At 37.0% G+C, this 23,125-nt stretch overlaps 1 protein-coding gene across 1 annotated transcript; it reads right to left on the reverse strand.

Annotated features, from left to right (window-relative positions):
• Nucleotides 1–5,982: 5,982 nt before the first annotated feature.
• Nucleotides 5,983–19,866, reverse strand: LOC306868639 (uncharacterized protein; the record flags this gene model as incomplete). Its single annotated transcript, XM_079414898.1, has 3 exons — nt 19,268–19,866; nt 12,244–12,391; nt 5,983–6,097 (listed from the first exon to the last, which is right to left on the reverse strand). The coding sequence occupies exons 1-3, from the start codon at nt 19,794–19,796 to the stop codon at nt 5,983–5,985; spliced, it is 792 nt and encodes a 263-aa protein (XP_079271024.1). The 5' UTR covers nt 19,797–19,866.
• Nucleotides 19,867–23,125: the final 3,259 nt, after the last annotated feature.

Below are 23,125 nucleotides of genomic sequence, written 5' to 3' on the forward strand. Positions count from 1 at the left end.
AACATTCACGTTGATAATACAAATGATGCGTTAGGACTTGCGTTTACTGAGCTAATAAACTCTTTTGGAGTCAAGCAAAACGTCACCGGGCCCACTCATCGTCTTAATCATACGCTAGATTTAATTATATCGCATGGAATTGATCTTACTGATATAGATATAGTACCTCAAAGTGATGATGTTACTGATCATTTCCTTGTATCATGCATGCTACCTATTACTGATATTAATTATATGGCTCTGCGTTATCGTCCGGGCAGAACTATTGTTCCAGCCACCAATAACAGATTCACAAATAACCTGAGTTATCTCAACTGCTCCCATAAATACACATGAACTAGACGAAATGACTAGCAACATGGGCACTATCTTCTCTAATACATTAGAAGCTGTTGCCCCCCTCAAATTGAAAAAGGTTAGAGAAAAACGTACTGCGCCATGGTACAACAGTTATACCCATTCTCTCAAGAAAGAAACTCGTAATCTTGAGCGCAAATGGAGAAAAACTAAATTAGAAGTTTTTAGAATTGCGTGGAAAAACAGTATGTCCAGTTATAGACAGGCTCTAAAAGCTGCCAGGGTAGAGCATATCCACAAACTCATAGAAAATAACCAAAACAATCCAAGGTTCTTATTTAGCACAGTGGCTAGATTAACAAATAAACACACGCCACCCGATCTAAATATTCCCTCACAGTTTAATAGTCATGACTTTATGAATTTCTTTACTGATAAAATAGATAACATCAGAAATACAATAACAAATGTAGATTCTACTGCGTCTAGTATTTCAGCTTCATTCATCGCACCCAAAGAAAAACTGCAGTGCTTTACAACTATAGGACAGGAAGAGCTAAATAAACTTATCAGTGCATCTAAACCAACAATGTGTTTATTAGATCCTGTACCTACTAAATTACTGAAAGAGTTGTTACCCGTAGCAGAAAAACCGCTTCTCAATATTATTAACTCATCGTTATATTTAGGTCACGTCCCAAAACCATTCAAGGTGGCGGTTATTAAGCCTCTTATTAAGAAACCACAACTAGATTCTAATGAACTGGCAAATTACAGACCCATTTCAAATCTTCCGTTTATGTCTAAAATTTTAGAAAAAGTTGTGTCTGCTCAATTATGCTCCTTTTTGCAAAAAAATGATCTCTATGAAGAATTTCAATCAGGTTTCAGGCCCAATCATAGTACAGAAACTGCACTTGTTAAAATTACGAATGACTTACTACTTGCTTCAGATCAAGGCTGCACCTCATTGCTAGTATTACTTGATCTTAGTGCTGCGTTTGACACTATAGACCATGATATACTCATAGATCGATTACAAGTATGGAGTACCACAAGGATCTGTCCTAGGTCCTTTGCTATTTTCAATTTACATGTTGCCCCTTGGAAATATTATTAGAAAATACGGGATTAGTTTTCATTGCTATGCTGATGATACTCAATTATATATCTCAACAAAACCAGATGAAACTTCTAAACTATCTAAGCTAATATTGTGTAAAAAGTGTAAAAGATTGGATGACCAATAATTTCCTCCTACTAAATTCAGATAAGACAGAGATATTATTTATTGGACCAAAAAACCGTACACAGAATCTCGTGGATTATAATTTACAACTAGACGGATGTACTGTTACGTCCTCTAAAGTCAAAAATCTGGGTGTTATTTTAGACAGCAACTTGTCCTTTGAAAATCATATTTCCCATGTTACAAAAACAGCATTCTTCCATCTTAGAAATATTGCCAAGCTTCGAAACATGCTACCTGTTTCTGATGCAGAAAAGCTAGTTCATGCATTCATGACCTCTAGACTGGACTATTGTAATGCACTGCTAGCTGGTTGTCCTGCATCTTCAATAAACAAGCTACAGATAGTCCAAAATGCAGCGGCTAGAGTTCTTACCAGATCAAGAAAATATGATCATATTACTCCAATTTTACAGTCTCTGCACTGGCTACCTATTCAGTTCCGTATCATTTACAAATTATTATTACTTGCCTATAAGGCCCTAAATGGTTTAGCTCCTGCGCACCTAACTTGTCTTCTACCACGCTACAATCCAACCCGCTCTCTAAGGTCGCAAAACTCTGGACTTTTGGTAGTACCTAGGATAGCAAAGTCCACTAAAGGAGGTAGAGCTTTTTCACATTTGGCTCCCAAACTCTGGAATAGCCTTCCTGATAACATTCGGGGTTCAGACACACTCTCTCTGTTTAAATCTAGATTAAAGACACATCTCTTTAGCCAAGCATACACATAATGCATTTTATAATCTTGTACTGCAGTTATATCTGATCAAATGTACATTATTATTATTCTTTAGCTTGGGTTGAACAATTTATTTTTGCTTAGATGGAACAGCAGCTACGCTAATCATGTCTCTGCTTGTCTCTACGTTTCTGCCACGGGATTAACATCCCGTGGTAGCCAGGAATTACAGAACTTCAGTCTGGATCTAACCATTACATGATCTGAGATGACCGAACACCTGAGATGGAGGATCAGCGCCGGGAGATGACGTATGTGTCCCTGATCGTAGGCAGAGGCCAAACACCTGGATGAACGCCAGAGACAGATCCCCATTGAGGACCCCGCCACTTAGACAGCCATCGGAAAAGACCACTGGAACCAGCTGAGCCCATTCAACCTGACTTGCTGCAGTTTGGAACTGAACTGCTGGTTTGTTTGGCCAGAGGAGAATTGGCCCCCCGACTGAGCCTGGTTTCTCCCAAGGTTTTTTTTCTCTATTCTGTCACCGATGGAGTTTTGGTTCCTTGCCGCTGTCGCCTCTGGCTTGCTTAGTTGGGGACGCTTCATTTCCAGCGATATCGCCGACCTTATTGCAAAGACACTATTCAAACTTATTGACACTTTATTTTCCTTTTTTTTGATATTGTGCAGTGCTTTGACACAATTTGCATTGTAAAAAGCGCTATATAAGTAAAGGTGACTTGACTTAAAATGTAAACAACAGTGAAACACGTCTTTAGTTGAACTTTGAGAATGTTCTGTGGGATGCTGCTGTCTTCAATGAAAAACCTTGCTGAAGAGACATCAAGTGTCCCTTGTTTTTGCATCTAAATTTCCAACAATTCCATTCACTTCCATCCATATGCATGTGAACGTGGAAGATTGAAACACAACCTCAAGCCAGTTTCCCTGCATTCCTGTTCAACTTTACAATGACACTTCATATGCTCAATGTCCAGAGTGACCACGGCTTTAACTACTGCACTTCCTGAGTGTTGATCGCATTCATCAGCCCACTTACCAAAGTTATTGCAGGAAGAATGAGAGAAATGAGATTACAGATCATTTATGAAAAATACAGCTTTGTTTAGAAACTCTAAGTCAGGTTTTGCTTAAGATACACTTGCAATCCTGACAGGCATTCTGGAAAGTTCATGTATTGATACAGTTTAGTCTTTATGGTTTATTGATAAAAACAACAAAAGTCACATTTCTGTTCATCTAAATCTGATGAAGTGCTTGAATCTTTATAACACAAATGTTCTTCAGCATCACGAATGAATGAGAAATCAAAAATAAACACCAACCTGTTAGTTGTTGAGTATCTTCAGTGTGTTCGATTCTCCAGGGTTCAGGATCTCTCATCTTCTCTCTGTCCTCTTGAATAAACTCAGTCTTTACAGATTTACTCTTACATTTCACTGCTGGTTATACTCTGTATAATTGTGTATGTGACGAATAAAACAATCGTGAATCTTGATTTTCAGCTCTTCCTGATGCGGAGGGAATATTCCATCATTTATTAGTGAATGGCTGTGGGAGGAGCTTCAGTGATCAAGTGACTGTTGTGGGAGGAGCTTCAAAGATTATATGATTGATGTGTGGGAGGATCTGATCTGCCAAAATCAAAAATATATCTTTTGAATGAATAAATGAGGAATTTATATAGCGCTTTATTGTGTATTGCTGTACAGCCAAAGTGCTTTACAATCAATCTCTCCTCACCCACCACCAGTACCTTATTAGGCATGGATGTAAGCACTAAAATGTACTATATTCCAGGGCGGTTCTAGGGTGAGTGGATATCCGGGATTTAGCCCAGACCCATTATTGCATGTATCAGAATAGGTATATACTTAAAATAAAATAGGCTATTCTGAAACTTTATTTTTTAATAGACACGTATAATTAATTTTCCTGTAAAACAATGAATAAATGTGTTCAGAAAAGTTATCATAGTTTATAATTAATGTCAGTGTCACTAAACTAAGTATGAAAAATGTCCAGAGTTTTCATGTTATTAGATTTTTAACAAAAATTTGTACCAAGGGGGTGTTTTACCCCACCTATAAACGCCCCAATGGGTGGGGTAAAATACCCCCCGGTCAAACAAAGCAATTTGCTTTAAACATTTACAGCAAAATCGGAGGACATGCAGTTTTAGCTTAAAATTAAAAAAAAGAATATAATCAATAATTATGAATTACAAAATTATTATAGCCTATTTGAAAAAAAAAGTTAGCTGATGCTAACTGGCTAGCTAACTAGCTACCTGATGCTAACTTGAGGTAATTTTTAAATATAAAGTCCAAATATTTTGATTCAAACAACTAGAATACATTTGATTGAAAAACTAAGGATTTGACATTCAGAACAGAATAACTACAGTTATTATGCTCATTGCTCCCTGTTACCCCACAGACTATGTTTGAGAAATAAATAGTCATTCTAAAATATATATTATTATATTTTTATTAAATAACACGTACTCCCTGTCTACAGACAGGCCCTGTTCTCATATCATATATACCTGTGATGTTCTACAATACAAGCTTTAAAACACTTTTTTTTCTTACTGCTGAAAATTAGATAATTTACTGTGAAATCCGTTTTCTCTTCAGTACATCACCAGTGTAAGCTTCATCATGAAAACTTCCACATCACTCTCGTCAACGTAGTCCATAGTTCATTCAACGATACATCTGTAAAATTTCTGGGTCTCAAAAAACTGGATCTTGCCTGATGCAGCTCACATCAAAGCAACTCAGACTCCACACGACTTGCTTGGACTGGGCTGGGCGGTATATCGAGTTTGTACGATATCTCGACATATATATGTTATGAGCGATACAGTATGAAGCAATACCGTTAATATCGATATACAGTAGTTTGATACGAGCGGATCTGAAAATATCTAGGGAGGACATACTGAACCTAGTATGTGCTTTTTTATTATTTTCATTTTTAGTTTAGTAAATTTAACTTCTGCTTTAAAATCATTATTTTTGTTTCTAGATTGCAATGTTACAATGTAGTGTGATTTCAACCCTTTTTTTTTTTTTGCACATGCCTACATGGTTACGTTCACTTTATTTATTTGTTTAATCCAAATACAAAATACAGAGATATATATGTATACCGCAAAGCAGCCAAAAAATACAGAAATACCCTTTCTTTTTTCGTTCCTCTGATGAACTTCTTGGTACAGCAAATTCTTATTGAACTTTGATACAGAAGTAGAGCCACTGCGTGCTCCTGTGAGAAATGCAATTTGTTTGAATGGACTGCAGAAGCTACAAATGATTAATTAATTAATTAAATATACTTAATTTGAATAGAGTGAAAGCAGTGCTGGTGGAGAGCCCAGTCCCGCTCTCTTTAAACGTTCTCTTACTACTGCAGTGTCGACTGATGCATCTGACAATGGTCCTGGCAGAGATTTGACAACACGCAGATGCTGCAGAAATGCTCACTGCGGCTGAAAGAAAATACTCCACAGCGGACAAAGAGGCATTAGCCTGCATGCTAACTGTAGTAAACGGAGACATGGCTTGGCATCATGTGGGGGCATCACTTTTTTGCTATGAATTGACCACAAAGCGTTAACTACATTGCTGTACAGAAGAAATTGGACATGTTGGAATGAGAGTGGTGAGATGGTCAGCCCAGCTGCTGTGTTTTTCTTATCAAGAATGCCCATACCAATAATGGTTTACAGCTTTAAGAAACCTGAAATGCTCTCTGCAATCTTCCCGGGATCACCAACTCTGGTCTTCACAACAGCTTCTGAATCCTGTCCTGAGCCGAGTTTGCTTTGAACGCAAATCCTGAAGGGATGACCACACAACAGGAAGGATGATGATCATCTTTAGAGAGGCTTAGCTTAGCCCTCAGAGAGACCATTGGATACAAAGATACAAATGACCTAAATAAACAGTATTTTACTGTGCTTATGAAAACTGTATTACTGTATGAAGTAATTAGACACAATTACCTAAGTTACTTAAGAGCAGTGAGTGATTCTCATGTTTTTCTTGTTTGATTAATATAAGAAATGCATGGATCCGTTACACTGACACACATCCAATATTTTCGTAACTGTTTATGTTTATTTAAGACATAACCGATTATGTTTAACTTCTTGGATACTCGTCAAGACAGCAATTGTGCCATAATATTGTGTGTATTTGCTCAAGAAGTGCGTTTCAAAGCAACAATTTTCTGTTTCTATTTGGTGTGCTATTTATATGCAAAAACTTACTTTGGCGTGCTTATGATGACACGCACCTTCCCCACACCCCTAAACCTAACCATTTCACATACTTTTGAAAAAATATGCACGCCATATGCAAAGTCAGTTTCTGCATATAAACAGCACACCAAATAGAAACAGAAAATCGTGCCATTTAAAGGCACTTTCATGAAAGCAGGCTGCAATTTGGTACTGGTGTGCTGTCCGTAAAATGTCACTCAGTGTGTGTTCATTCAAACATGTGCGCACACATTACGATCTATCACAGCGTGTGAGTACCACATTGAGATCGATAAACGAGCAAGAATGATAGACTTTCTTGAGGAAGCAGCACTGGCCTGATCGTTCAGCTAGCTGAGTATAGTTTTAGGGGGGCTGAGATGACAAATAGGGGGGCTGAAGCCCACCTAAAAAGGGTCTAGAACTGCCCCTGATGACGATACGACCCTGTCATCATTCTTCTTAACCCATAATGAGTTATGCACGATAGACTGATAATGTGAGATGAGCACCATTTTGAAAAACCTGCTTCCCTCTGTTCAACTCATGAAATCCACCAAGGACTGGTCAGGACAAAACCACCTATATGAATGTAGGATTTCATAAAGTAGTTAGTCAAAAGACAGCATGAATCGGAAGGATAAAGTTAAATATATGTTTAATGAAAATGCATATGCATATTTCTGCTTTACTGTGACAATGTGTTTCTTGTCACAATAATCATGTCACATAATCATGTGCATGTGTGTGTTGAAGGCAGGCTATAGGCTTTCTTTACTATAACATGTATAGCTTCTCCCTAGAGAGAGACTAAATTGTATATATAAGGTAAACACGGCCTAAAAAGGTAAAACGTGTGTCTGAAATGTCTTGAAGACGCCTAGAGAAAAGACTATTTAAAGAGATGACAGAAAACATTCTGGAGATCTTTTCTGCAGAAAACTTCTCGGCTTTATTCTCATTTAATAAAGTATTTTCTGGCATCAAAACCCCACAAGGCTCTGAGAGTGATTCTTCATAGAGAAGGGAAACCACCACAGACTATCGACTAGGGCTGCACAATATATTGCATGCGATAGTCATGCACATCTAGTCAGTAAAGCCGGTTCTGTGATTATTAATAAATCTCCATCACCTGTTTTCAAATGGAGCGGCATTTAATACACAGAGCCGTAGTTCACCAACAAGATACACAATATCACGTTCAATATCGCAGGTGATTCATCTGCGATTGTGGGCACGAATTGCGTAGCTTGTCGGTGAACTACGGCTCTGTGTATTAAATGCCGCTCCATTTGAAAACAGGTGATGGAGATTTATTAATAATCACAGAACCGGCTTTACTGATGAAATGCGCATGACACCGCATACAATATATCGTGCAGCCCTATTATCGACTAACAGAAGGTACTGTGAGCATAAACAAACAATCGCTACCTAATAGTGTGTTTTGCTCTTGCTGTCTTGTCATCAGAAAAGTCCAAAAGAAAACCTAACAGTGGACGCATACCTGGATTGCATGAAGAGAACAGTATGGACTTTTAGTCCTCCAAAGAGAACTTGAGGTAAAATATATATTTTTTTGACTTTTGTTCACTGTTGCAGTAGTCCCTTGAGGAAACATCATAAATGCAGGAGTATTGTTGTCATAGCTCTACAAACATTTCCTCCATTGTAGGCGCTGGACACCCCTACATCCTGTCGCTCACGTCGCCTGGAAATTGCTGGCTCTCCATTGAAATGAAGGGAATTGCCTTTATACTACTAAACATAACCCTGATGTGTTTGATTCATTGTTTCAACATGTTTTTTGAACAATTAAATAGAATTAAAATTGCCAGCAGATGATGTGTTGTTTTATGGGACAAAATTGACCGTAGATGCAACCAATTTGGGTCCCATATGTGTGTTTACAGGTTGATTTCAACGGTAGGTAAACATTTACTGGGAAAAGTCTATATTATAGTACACAGAAAAAGAATATGCACATTTGAATTTAAACAGTACATTTATTTGTGTAGCAGTGTGTTACATATAAACAGAACAAGAAACTAATTGTTCAGAGAGCTTGAACATATTACATAGTTTTATAGCTTTGAGAAGTTCACATCCTAAGAATTGAGCCAAATAAAAAAAACAACCAATAAAAATACCAAATAGATCAGTAGTAACAGTAAGAACAGTAATGCCTTTAAAACCTTAACAATATCCATCCCTACACAGCACACAATTTTCCACACTTTTAAAACCCGTAGAAATATTCTGCCACAAACAGGACAGACGTAATGCTTTTAATTTGCATGAATTTTCTGGTGAGGCATCTCTTTAGTGTGAATTCTCATGTGATGATTAAATCCTCATTTACAGATGAAACAACATCAGACAGAGTATGCTGCACAACTTCTTGTCCAGGCCCTTGTCACTTCTAGGCTGGACAACTGCAATGCTTTCAACACCATCATTCCAACACTCCTCCAGACCAAACGAACCCAGCTCTCTGTCAGTGGATCACCAGCTTTCTGACAGATAGGCAACAGCTAGTGAGAATTGGTAAATTCACATCCAACAGCCGCACCACCAGCACTGGCACCCCTCAGGGTTGTGTCCTCTCCCTACTGCTCTTCTCCTTGTACACCAACGACTGCACCTCTAAAGACCCCTCTGTCAAGCATCTGAAGTTCGCAGGCAACACTACAGTCATCGGTCTCATCCAGGACAGAGATGAGCCTGCTTACAGACAGGAGGTTAAATAGTTGGCTGTCTGGTGCAGTCACAACAACCCGGAGCTTAACACGCTCAAAACAGAAGAGATGATAGTGGACTTCAGGAGGAATTCCCCTGCACTTCCCCCACTCACCATCATGGACAGCACTGTGGCACCACCATTTCTCAGGACCTGAAGTGGAACACTCACATCGACTCCATTGTTAAAAAGGCCTAACAAAGGTTGTACTTCCTTCACCAGCTGAGGAAATTCAACCTGCCACAGGAGCTGCTGAAATAGTTCTACTCAGCCGTCAATGAGTCTGTCCTGTGCACTTCAATCACTGTGTTGTTTGGTTCAGCTACAAAATCAGACATCAGAAGACTACAGAGAACAGTTCGGACTGCTAAATGGATTATTGATGCTCCCCTGCCCACCCTCCAAGGACTGTATACATCCAGAGTACGGAAAAGGGCTCAGAAAATCACTCTGGATCCCTCACATCCAAGCCATCTCTTTTTTAACTTTTCGCATGTGGTCGGCGCTACAGAGCACCAAATACTAGGACAGCCAGGCACAAGAACAGTTTCTTTCCCCAGGCAATCTACCTCATGAACAGTTAAATGTTCTCCCATTGTGCAATAAAAGTATATGCAATAATCTTATACTTATCACCCTACATCCTAGTATATCCCTACAACTTAAGTTTTAATCTATTCCTATTCTACTTTATCTACAGCACACCTGTACATAAAATGTATTCCTTTTTGTGGGTTATTTCTGTTTATGTTTTTGTGTCTGTGTACTTTGAAGCTTGTGACACTAAAACAAATTCCTTGTGTGCGCAAACATAATTGGCAATAAAGCTCTTTCGGACTTCTGACGCTCTTCTGGCTGGACTTCCATCAAGCACAATCAAACCTCTACAAATGATTCAGAATGCAGCGGCACGACTGGTCTTCAAGGAGCCCGAAAGAGTCCATGTTAAACCCTGCTTTTATTTCCCTGCACTGGCTTAAGGTTGTGGCTCTCATCAAGTTCAAGACATTGATGCCTGCATATAGAAAAACCACAGGCTCAGCACCCTTCTACTACCACTCACTATAACAAATCTACATCCCCTTCAGAAGACTGAGATCTACGAGTGAGCGACGCCTCATGGTACCATCACAGAAAGGGCTCAAAATCACTTTCCAGAACTTTTGTGTTCACCGTTCCTGGCTGGTGCAATGATCTTCCCACCCCAATCCGGAATGCTGATTCCCTAACAATTTTCAATCGATGGCTGAATACTCAATCTTTTTCGTCACTACTTGAAAAAAACAGAACTTGCTTTAGCTTTTCTTTAATCTTACCCTTTCTAGCTTTTACTTATTTGAACAATGCCTGAAATTTGGTTTTACGAGCACTTCCTGTGTATGTTTGCCTCTTTGAGATGAACTGCTTGATGCATTCCCCAATTGTAAGTCACTTTGGATAAAAACATCTGCTAAATGAATAAATGTAGACAAATGTAAACTCTATCCACACTGAAAGCAGCTGAAAGGCTTTATCCCTGTATGAATTAATATGTCATTCTTAAGGTTTTCATTACATATTAAGTGTTTCCTCACAGATAACAGCCATAACACCGTGTCCTAACTACATGCGACGTGACAAGGTTCCAGCGTCAAGCACTGTCATATAGTTTGTATGTTGTTGTTCCAGCCACGACGTCGCGGAAATAGAAACAGTTTCTAAATTAGAAATTTTGCGCGCTGCCGTCGTGGCTAGTTAAGACAAAAACTCTGATTAACATGGAAGAGATACCTTTTTTTGCGTGTCGTGTCGTTGCGTGTAGTTAGGACACAGTGTAAGGCTCTTCCTCACTATGAATTTTCATGTGTTTCATAAGGCTTCTTTTATAGTTGAAAGACTTTCCACACTGAGAGCAGATGAAAGGCTTTTCTGAAGTGTGAGTTATCAAATGATTCTTAAGGTGTCCTCTCTGTGTAAAACTCTTTCCACACTGAGAGCAGCTGAAAGGCTTTATTCCAGTATGAATTAACATGTGCTTCTTAAGACTGTCTTTACGTGGGAAAGACTTTCCACACTGAGAGCAGCTGAAAGGCTTTTCTGAAGAGTGAGTTAGCAAATGTTCCTTAAGGTGTCCTTTCTTAATAAAACTCTTTCCACACTGAGAGCAGCTGTAAGACTTCATCCCAGTATGAATTAACATGTGATTCTTAAGGCTTTCTTTACGTGTGAAAGAGGTTCCACACTGAGAGCAGGTAAAAGGCTTTTCTGAAGAGTGAGTTAGCAAATGTTCCTTAAGGTGTCCTTTCTTAATAAAACTCTTTCCACACTGAGAACAGCTGAAAGACTTTATCCCAGTATGAATTAACATGTGATGCTTAAGGTTTGTTTTACGAGTAAAAGTGTTTCCACACTGAGAGCAGCTGAAAGGCTTTTCTGAAGAGTGAATTATCAAATGATCATTAAGTTGCCTTTTCTTTGTAAAGCTCTTTCCACACTGAGAGCAGCTGAAAGGCTTTATTCCAGCATGAATTAACATGTGAGTCTTAAGGCTCTCTTTACTTGCGATAGGCTTTCCACACTGAGAGCAGCTGAAAGGCTTTTCTGAAGAGTGAGTAACCAAATGATTCTTAAGGTGTTCTTTCTTTGTAAAACTCCTTCCACACTGAGAGCAGCTGAAAGGCTTTATTCCAGTATGAATTAACATGTGAGTCATAAGATTTGGTTTGCGTGTGAAAGTGTTTCCACACTGAGAGCAGCTGAAAGGTTTTTCTGAAGTGTGAATATGCAAATGATCCTCAAGTAGACTTTTCCTGGTAAAACTCTTTCCACACTGAGAGCAGGTAAAAGGCTTTATCCCAGCATGAATTAACATGTGATTCTTAAGGTTTTTGCTGCACGCGAAAGTGTTTCCGCACTGAGAGCAGCTGAAAGACTTTTCCTCACTATGAATTCTCATGTGTTTCATAAGGCTTCTTTTATGTTTGTAAGCGTTTCCACACTGAGAGCAGCGGAAAGGACTTTGGACTTCTGTTATTTGAATGCTGCAACTCACTGATTTTTCTCCATTGACATCACAATCGTTCTGATCCTTATGTTTCTCCTCCACTTCATTCAGATCTCGTCTTTCCTCTTTCACTTTCATCAGGCCTAAAATGAATAAATGAGAATCAATTGGGACATTTGGAAAAAGGAAAACATTTGTGTATTAGGGCTGCAACAAATTATTGATTAATTGATTAATCTAACGATTATAAGAATGATTAATCAACTAACCATCAATTATTTAACTGATTAATCAGTAGACATTGACTGATTATTCAGCTTTTGCAATTACTTATAACAGGGGTCTCCAACCTTTTTTACATCACGGACCGGTAACACTTTGAAAATATTCTTGGGGACCGGCTCCATCAAGTCTCATATTATATACTTTATTTGAAAAAATATGATTCCCAATGCACACAAACTTCCCAGAATAGGGTGTGCCCTGTTGGTTACAGTGTTTACTTCCTTTTTAATTATATTTATTAAAGGTGCCATAGAATGCATTGATACAGTATTTTAAATTGTTCTCTGATATCTACACAGAAGGTATGTGGCTTAGGTAAGGGCAAAAAATCTCCAGAAACGATTTTACATGTCCATTTACAACCCTAGGATTTCTCCCTAGAATGAAACGGTCTGTTATTGGCTTATTTGGCAGGGTCATGAATAATAATGAGCTCTGCTCTGATTGGCTGGTTCACAGTGCTGCTCAATGTTGAGCTCTGCTCTGATTGGCTGTTTCACAGTACGGCTCATCAGCAAGAAGGAAGCACAGGGAGGAAAATATATATTTAAATACTTTCTCTCGCAGTTATATCGTCGGGTAATTATACTGTATATAAAACGCGGGCATCAGGGAGCCGTTATTAATATGCGAGGCATTGAAACTGCTTTTGAACGATCCATCGATCGCGTTATAGTTCACTTTCAAGAGACGCGATCACACAAACTATGTTTACATTATGGAGCAACAGTACTTACCACACATTTCACAAGATCAGATGCTTGTCAGTGGTGCTCAGGATCTGTAAGTCATTCGCCATCATCCTCATCTCTCCTTACTGAGAGTGAAATCTTATGTACTGTAACAGGCTACCGCTAGCAAGGAGCTAACCATGTCCCTTTAGTGGCTCGCGTTATTTGTAGTGCTGTCAAATGATTAATCGCGATTAATCGCATTCAAAATAAAAGTTTTTGTTTACATAATATATGTGTGTGTACTGTGTATATTTATTATATATATATATATATATATATATATATATATATATATATATATATATACACACATGCACTCACATACAGCATACATTTGAGAAATATTTACATGCATATACATTTATATATTTATATTTTTTAATTATATATAAATATATTTAATATATAAGCATAACATATTTTTCTTAAATATATACATGTATGTGTTTGTATTTATATATACATATAAATATACACAGCACAAACATATATTATGTAAACAAAAACTTTTATTTTGGATAAGATTAATCGCGATTAATCGTTTGACAGCACTAGTTATTTGCTTTCTGTGCCTTTCTGAATGCAGACACCAATCCATCCCTGCACTTCACACCCCCTGCACGGCCTGGAACATAACATTTATTTTGTTATTTTCGCTGTTGTCCGCGCTTATTTATTTACAATACCTGCAGAGCTTCTGATGGTTCGGCCGGCTTAGAACAAGGGCGGGTTTATGCAAATGTTGGAGGCGTAGTGATCCCGACTGTTGCGCAGTGTTGGGGAAGCTACTCTGAAACTGTAGTTTGACAAGCTACAAGCTACTCGTAAGTTAAAGTAGTTAAACTACAGTCAAGCTACCCTTTTGGAAAAGTAGTTAGCTACACTACAAGTTACTATCAAAAAGTAGCTAGCTACATTGAAACTACTTTTGATTTTTTTGAACAACGTATATTATAAATAACTGAATAAGTGTCTGAGGAATGTTTTAAGTAAAATATTTAGTGTTTAAAACAATGCAATACAATTATGATTTCAAAGAGTATTGTTTTATTACACACAACACTCAAATATCTCAGACTGTTACAAAAAGTGTAACCTTTACTTGTCGTTTCTTTGAGAGACATGAACTTGGACAAATAAGGCCATGGGTAATTAACGTTAGTTGTTTCTCCATCCTCCAAATCTGCCGCCACGTCTTGCTCCATCATGGATAATATGGGTGTGTCAACCCACTTCTGTACGTCAGTGAACCGTTAGCCGCAAGATGCGTGAATAAACAACAGGTGGCGGTAATGGCAAAAAATGAGTTTGTAATCTAACAAGAAGAATATCCTTGCATCGCGCTGATTCGCGCAGGCTCGACAAAACGCAATGTAGCTTTTGCTCGCGCTACACCGCTACTTGCTGCAAAAAGTAGTTAGCTACTGGAAAAGCTACACTGTTTAAAAAGCAACTGAGCTACTGCCAAGCTACTGAAAAATGTAGTTAAGTTAGTAGCGTCGCTACTTGTAGTTAACTACTCCCCAACACTGCTGTTGCGTCACAGTCGGTGTTATGTTCTGATTCGCCTGTTTTTCAGTGGTCTTTTTTAATCACGAGATTTACATATGAAGGAGAAAACTGTGGTGTTTGAGGCTCACTGTATGTCATTTCCATGTACAGAACTGTTATTATTTAAATATGCCAGGGTAAAGACAGCTTTTCATTCTATGGCACCTTTAAATATTTATTTATTTGTGAGAAATACTTTGTCATTTAAAGTATAAGCATGTTTATTTTACACTTTTTTTTTTTTTTTATAAATTTTAAAAATGATGTCAAATTTCTTAAATAATAATTAAAACAAATAAAATTATATCGGCTTTAAATCGGCCATCAGCCACTCTGCTTTCCAAGATATCGGCATCGGCCATAAAAAAAAACAATATCGGTCGAACACTACACATCATCCTGCCTAACATCTCCTTTTTGTAACTCATATGGATAAGAAACAAAATAAAGGTAAGTGATAAGTAGGGATGCAATGATACCATTTTTTTCAGAAGCAACCCAATCTGCCGATATCGATCTCATACTAGTGCAGTTTATTTAATTTTTTTGTAAATCAATGACAATATGGACAAGCTGATTTTAATGAAAAATACATACATATATTAAGGCTGTCAACGTTAACGCATTAACGCATGTGATTAATCTAACCATTTTAACGCATTAATAGCAAATTAATCGTTTGATATGGTTTGACCCCAACTTTTTGCCGTCATCACAGCATGGAATGTAATCATTGCCTGCGTCCCAATGTGCACACTATCCATCCTAAATTCTATGTGATATTAGTAATTTTCAATACTATTTAGGGCAGATAGGGTGTATAGTATGCACATTGGGACGCAGGGATTGTGTGATTATGACGCTGAGCTCGACAAAAGTGAAGCGAAAGGGAGCGAGAGAGCAGGTAACCGAGAGAGAGAGAGATATGTATACTCATATGTGATAAAGGTACAGTGAGCCAGAGTTGCCAGGGTTGTGGTTATCCCGCACAATTGGGCTATTTTGAAAATACAGTCGTGGGAAAAATGACAGAGCCGTGGATTGCGGTTTTTTGGGCTACTTTTATAATGTACTGCGGCTGCCCAAAGTATACACATGTGATCGCAAAAGGAAGTTATTACAAACACTCGATGGTGGTTTAAAGTGAGTTCCGAGTAAAAGTGTACTATTAATCTCATAAATTGTCTAATGTAGCATGATGCTAATGTTAGCTCTAATGTACCTGCAAAACAGGTCCAATTCTTCTTCATAATGTATTTTGTCATAATACTTCATGTAAGGTCGCAAGAAAATGTCAGTATAAAGGCTGAATTAAAACAAAAGAATAATAAGGATTATGTCTCATACCTGGCTGAGACGTGAAAGGTTATGTTTCCTTAAACTAGTTTGTCATGCATTCCTTTATTTCAACACATTTACAGGTAAATCCTGGTATTTTAAATTTGCGATTAATCGTGATTAACGAGATTAATCAAGATTAATAAATTGACAGCACTAATATATATCTATTTATATAATACATATATAAAAAAAATCAATCTATAGCCCGATTCGGACGGTAATTGTTTCTCATATGGACGTCTTTATTATCTTGTTAATGCTTTAAATTGATTACAACAATAAAATAAAATTTAATCATGAACAAGAACATGAACAACAATATCACAATAGACCACAGAAATTCCAAAATAACATTCCCTTACATTCAACTTCCAAACGTGCGTTATCTTTGCCATGTTATATTCATTTAGTTGACTAGTGCTATAAGCTGTCAATGGCATTCATAAAAACACTTACACTGACAAGCTACGCAATTTCGCGTTCATAATCGAATGCAATGCGACAATGAACGTGATATTGCGAAGTGATCTACGGCTCTGTGTATTAAATTCCGCTCCATCTGAAAGCACATTATGGAGATCATGACGAGATGCGCATGACAATCACATGCGATTTATCATGCAGCCCTAATTTTTGTTTGTTTGTTGATCACAAAGTACAAAGTAGATGAGAAAACTAGGATGCCGGGTGTATTCAAAGCACCAGCATTACCGGTACTGTTTACAGTGTGTGGAATGGTGCGCTGTGATTGGTTGAGCGGATTTATCGCATTCTGCAGAGAAGGGAGACTGGCGTTTGTCGCGGCTTGGAAAAAAGGGAGAAAACATGACAGAATAACACGGCAGATATCGTATTTTGCGTAAAATAAAAAAATTGACTTTTCAATACCGACCAGATAAAACACTGATTATTTTTAATAATTTGTTAATTTTTATTTGTTAATTATAATCCGTTTATTTGATAACCAGAAAAAAATAATACACAAAATTTGAGGGAAAAAAAAATCATAAGGCTACTTTAAGAAAAAAATGAATAAATATATGTTTTACAAACTCATATAATAAAGCCCTATTCGCACAGGATTAGTATTATCTGGGGACCATGTGTGATTCACCCCACATCTGAATTTCGTGTGGTGCATTCGCACGGGATAAGCAAAGCCTGTGATTTTACTCGAAATTACTGACTTATCTCCCTGATGTCAAGGCTTTAAAGTCCCGTTCTATGGTCCAGTTAGATGGATTAAAAAGAAAGAAAAGAAACTAATATAGTTTTGTGCCCAGTGTCATTTACTAGATATAATTTCACCAGGTTAAAATAATATCTCAAGCTTTGTTTGTTTTATTTGTAACACATTAAACCTTTTCAGCTTTCTCTTTCTAAAAAAAATGGTATGGTGTAGCGATATGACAGCACCCAAAATACTATCAAACACTCCAACGCAGCTCCATTCTTTGCAAAAGATGGATAAAAAGGCACAGGAAACAAAAACCTTGAAAAATGTTATACGACCTGCCAAATCACAGAGATGCCGATTCGCACGGGACTAATATTATAGATGCCGATTCGCACGGGATTAAGATCACAGACAACCTCCGCAATTATTTAAAATGACTAGAGGTCACCAGGTAATACCAATCCCGTGCCAATAGGGCTTTAGACATGCTAAAACACAGACTTTGGTAACAATAAAAAATATGGTGAGAAAAAATAAAACATTTAATAGTGCCCTAAACATGTAATTTTTGTTAAACTTTTAATTAATTGATGATAATAAATTGTCCAGATAAACTCGCACTGTGTGATTGTGTCTTTGATCGCTTACTGTATCTAGATTACATGATTAACTAACTAACATATTAAATATTAACTAACATTTTATATTCATACTATTAGGAAAAACAATGTTAAGTTTGATCACTGGCTTGACTTACTGTCACACAATAAAACAAAAGATTTTGAATGAAATCTGACTGAACTTGAATAATTACACATCAGAAATCACTGATCACAGATCAGACATTACAAACACTGCCATGTTGTGACAATACTGTCAGGTTTATATCTAACAGTAAAAGTCTGTTTGCAAACCTGTGAAACGCTTAAAATCCACAGTGAAATGTACAGAAAAAGCAAATAATGGTTGAAAATACCCTAGTGAAAAATAAATATACTTAACTGTATTTGAAATACATTTATTTCATGCTAAGTATGCTACAAATACATTTTAATTTTTATGTATTTCTTTACATGCCCTGCAGCTTTACATTCAGTATACTAAACTGATATACTTCAAGTCTGCTAAATTGGAACTAATTTTGTACTTAATGCACTTTCATTGTGCTGAAGTAGTGCTGAAGTCCAATTAAAGACGTACTTGGTATATTTGATTGTGCTAAATTGAAACTATTGCAAGTATACTTTAAGTACACTTTAAATATTTTGCATTTAAAGGGCGATGTTACACAATCCTCAGTAAAAGTGACATTAACACGCACAAGTAATACTCCAAATAAAGTTTAATTACATTTTTTTCGCTTTATCTGTCAGTAAATCTGTTAATAAATCTGAACTATACTTAAATGCATTTTAAATATAGGGTAACCACAGACCTGTAGCGTTTTTGGCTTCTACTAATGTAAAAAAAAAAACACACGCTCAGAGTTAAACACTGCTTTATGACTCTAAGGCCCGGTTTCATAGACAGGGTTTAGCCTAAACCAAGATTAGGCCATAGTTCAATTAAGACATTTAAGTGATTTTTTTTATAAATGTGCCTTTGAAAAAACTTTACTGGTGTGCATCTTGAGACACAACAAAGGCACAGATATATTTTAAGATCAGTCAGTGCAAGTTTCTTTCAGTTGAAACAGCTCAGACTAACATTTTAGTCTAGGACTAGGTTTAAGCCTTGTCTGTGAAACCAGGGGTAAAGAGCAAGAATAAAGTCAACGAATTAAATTTTCTCTGTGTCTGTTCAGTCGCATTTCTAGTAGAAACAGTTAAGGCCTTGTTTTAACAAGGACCTGCAGACACCCTGTATTTAAAGCTTTGAAAGCATGTACCACAAACAGTCATTAAAGACAAATAAAGAATACCAACACCAACCTCCTTGTTCCTCGTGTTTTATTCTCCAGGTTTCTGGTTCCTCATGTTTGGTTTCTGGTTCCTCATGTTTGGTTTCTGGTTCCTCTTGTTTCATTCTCCATGTTTCTGGTTCCTCTTGTTTCATTCTCCATGTTTCTGGTTCCTCTTGTTTCATTCTCCATGTTTCTGGTTCCTCTTGTTTCATTCTCCATGTTTCTGGTTCCTCGTGTTTTATTCTCCATGTTTCTGGTTCCTCGTGTTTTATTCTCCAGGTTTCTGGTTCCTCGTGTTTTATTCTCCAGGTTTCTGGTTCCTCGTGTTTTATTCTCCATGTTTCTGGTTCCTTATGTTTGGTTTCTGGTTCCTCTTGTTTCATTCTCCATGTTTCTGGTTCCTCGTGTTTTATTCTCCAGGTTTCTGGTTCCTCTTTTATTCTCCATGTTTCTGGTTCCTCGTGTTTTATTCTCCAGGTTTCTGGTTCCTCGTGTTTTATTCTCCTGGTTTCTGGTTCAATCATGTTCTCCTCACTCTCTTCTTTAACAAACACCATCTTCACAGCAGATCTCAGTTCAGATGATACTCCTCCAGATATTCCTGCTTGATTCAAAACTTAGTCACGACTGTGAGGATGAGAATATTACAGGTATTTATTGACCTGATTCAAAAACTGTATTTTTATATTTACAGAAACAACATTTCTAACCGTTTGTATTGAGCCAGCATCAGGACAAAACAACAGAAAGCGCGGTGAAACTAATCTTCTTCTTCTTCGTTTGGTTCAATGGCCGTTCACTCCTCAGGAAGATTACCGCCACCTACTGTATATCTATCAAACACTAAATCGTGTGGTCTAGTCCTGTCAGCTCTAAACATGTCAAAACCACATTAAATATCTGATTATCACTCAAACCCTTTCCCAGAAGGCCTGTTCCTTATATTGCTAAAAAGACTGTTACGCTGATCATCATATTTACTACATACATTCAAAAAATAAAACGAATCTTCTTCCTCTGAGGTTTAATGGTGTTTGGCAAACAAACGAGTGTTTTAGCGCCCCCCGCTGGACTGGAGTGAAGCGGCGAGAGGAGGGAAATGTCTTAAGCTGATCTGCACAAATAGATGAAAAGGACTTAAAATGATAGACTCGCATAGTATTTGATCAACATCAACAGTCTTCGTGTCTGAGGATTAGAGAAAAACGAGCGAAGTATTACTCTAATATTTCAATGAAAATCACACAATGTTGCAGCATATAAATATGGAAATTAAGATCAATGAAAACGTGACAATGATAAGATAGCCGGATCATTATTATTATTACTATTATTATTATTAACAACAACAGCGACAAAACAACAACAACAATAATAAAAACTAAATCCAAGCGCAGATTAGCTACTAGTTAGAACTGAATATAGAACTATAGAATAAACATTGTATTGTCCCTGTAATGAGTAATGAATGTGGGAAATTTCAAATATATTCATAAATGTGACTAGATAAATAGTAATGAAGTAATGAGCACCAGCAATAACAAGAAATATTGCTGGTGCTCTCTATTTTTAAGAAGTTTCATGACCATTGTCAGTTTCTGTATACATGAAAAACTGTAACATGTTAATAATCTAATTACTCTATGGCAATTAATGTAGTTTTTTTTTATAAAATCTAACTATATTAAGATTCATATGGACATGTGTGTTGTAGTATAGTTATTTACAGCGTTTTTGTATTATTGATTATTTCCATGTCACATTGTGAGAAAGAGTACTGTCTTTCAGTCTAACACTTACAGGCTTTTATCATATATCCTGACATAATGTGTTTATCAGCAAACACTCAGAATAAAGAGAGATGAGCTGCTAATGATCCTGAATGTGTTGTTGAATGAGTGTTGATCGTCTGATATTAACAGCTGCTGAAAAGACTCTTTATTTCATCTCAATAGTTCCTGTTTTCACCTCATTTATTATGTTGATGTCTTCAATTAAATTAGCTTTAAGTGGCAATTTCCAGACTGTTTTTAGTCCCGCTGTCCGCTTTCAATAATGTTCTTAGATCTGTTCACAGAATCACACATTTAAATGTCATCTACTGAAAGAAAGCGAGATAACAAATAAAAATGTAGGCTGCACAAAATTGTATTTCTTATTCGTCTTGTCAAGAGTCTTTTACTGACAGCAAAATGTTAAACACATCTTGTGTCCAGCACAGTAGGGAAAAAAGTGCCACAGAGAAAATAATTATGTACAAAAACTGTATTCCTTATTTTTATTCGTCTTGTCGGGATACAATTCGTTTAGCCTTTATAACACAATACGAACAATTGTCTCAGAGGGAAAAAATGTAGGTTGTACAAAAATGGCCAATTATAATTGTATTCGTCTTGTCAAAATACTAAATTCGTTAAACATATTGCTGTAAACACAGTAGCCTAGGAATCTATAGGAATCCTAGGAAGTGTCGCAGAAGAAAAATAAATAAATTCGATATATGTCATTTAAAATTATAAGCAAAATATAAACAAAACCGAGTTGAAAGTTCTTGAAGGACAGTGCATTTTGCTCCATCTTTATTCTGCTCTGTCACTCATCACAAGATGGCTGTTAGTGTTGTGTCTGCGGGCCGTATCTTCACCACCGGGACAGCCTGCTCTGAGTTATGCACACACAGATCTCGCAAATACAAGGCACTGGTTCATGTGTGCAGCGCCTGCAGAACAGTGGAGTGCAGGCTCTACCTCTGCTTGAATAAAGCCCAGATATATGTGCTTTTGAAAGGACGGGAACGGGATATAGTTAGACCGCCCGCTGCCGCGTTTTATTCGGAAATTTAATCCCATGTTGCAAGAAATAGTCGGGTCCCGCGGGAATGCTGACCTCTATTCTGGAGTCAATACTGAGGGTATTTGTTAGTTACAAATATGTATTTCTGTGTTTATGTTTTCAATTATTTTTTCTTACCATTATTTATATATATATATATATATATATATATATATATATATATATATATATAACATTATTCATATTGTACTGTAAAAACAATCTCACTAAGTGATATACTTTTTTTTGGCAGATCAGCTCCTCCCATGCTGCAATTCACCTTCAGTGAAGCTCCTCCCACAAGAATTGTATCGTCCGTGAAGCTCCTCCCACAGTAATTGTATCGTCCGTAAAGCTCCTCCCACAGTAATTCACCAATAAATGTATTATTGTTCATATTCATATTATTGTTCAATAAATGAATATTCCCATCAGTTCAGAAGTGAAGACGAGCATCAGATCATCAGGAAGAGCTGAAATCTGCAGAGACTGAGTTTATTAAAGAGGACAGAGAGAAGATGAGAGATCCCTGCAGAATCAAACACACTGAAGATACTCAACAACTAACAGGTTGGTGTTTATTTTTCTTTCTTTATTAAGTGCTGATGGTTATAAAGCTTCAAGCAGATTTAGATTTGCTGTAATAGGAAAACATCTTTAGTGCTCTGCAATAACCCGAAGCATCAAATAATAAGGCAGGGCTCCAGACTGCAGCCATTTTTTTTTTGCTGCAACTTAATTTATTTCCAAGGTTGCACCTTGTCCAACTTATAAGCGCTGCCATTTCTGTTGCATATGAGAAAGTTCAAACAGAAAAGCAAACAAAATGTAACAAAACAGCGCTACTGGGTTGAGCTGCTTATCAGCTCGGACCGATTGAGTAATTATTGGTTAAATGTTAACTTTTTTATTATCTTTACCTTTTATATTTTATCAACATATTTTATTGTCTGCTGATCGTATTTGCATTATAGGCAAATGGTTGCTGTTTGGGCTTTGTTTTAAATTTCTCAATAAAGCTTTTGAATTGAATTAAAAGCCTTTATTGTCATTG

This window comes from Barbus barbus (assembly GCF_936440315.1).
Source record: "Barbus barbus genome assembly, chromosome: 4".
In the NCBI taxonomy this organism is placed as follows: domain Eukaryota; kingdom Metazoa; phylum Chordata; class Actinopteri; order Cypriniformes; family Cyprinidae; genus Barbus; species Barbus barbus.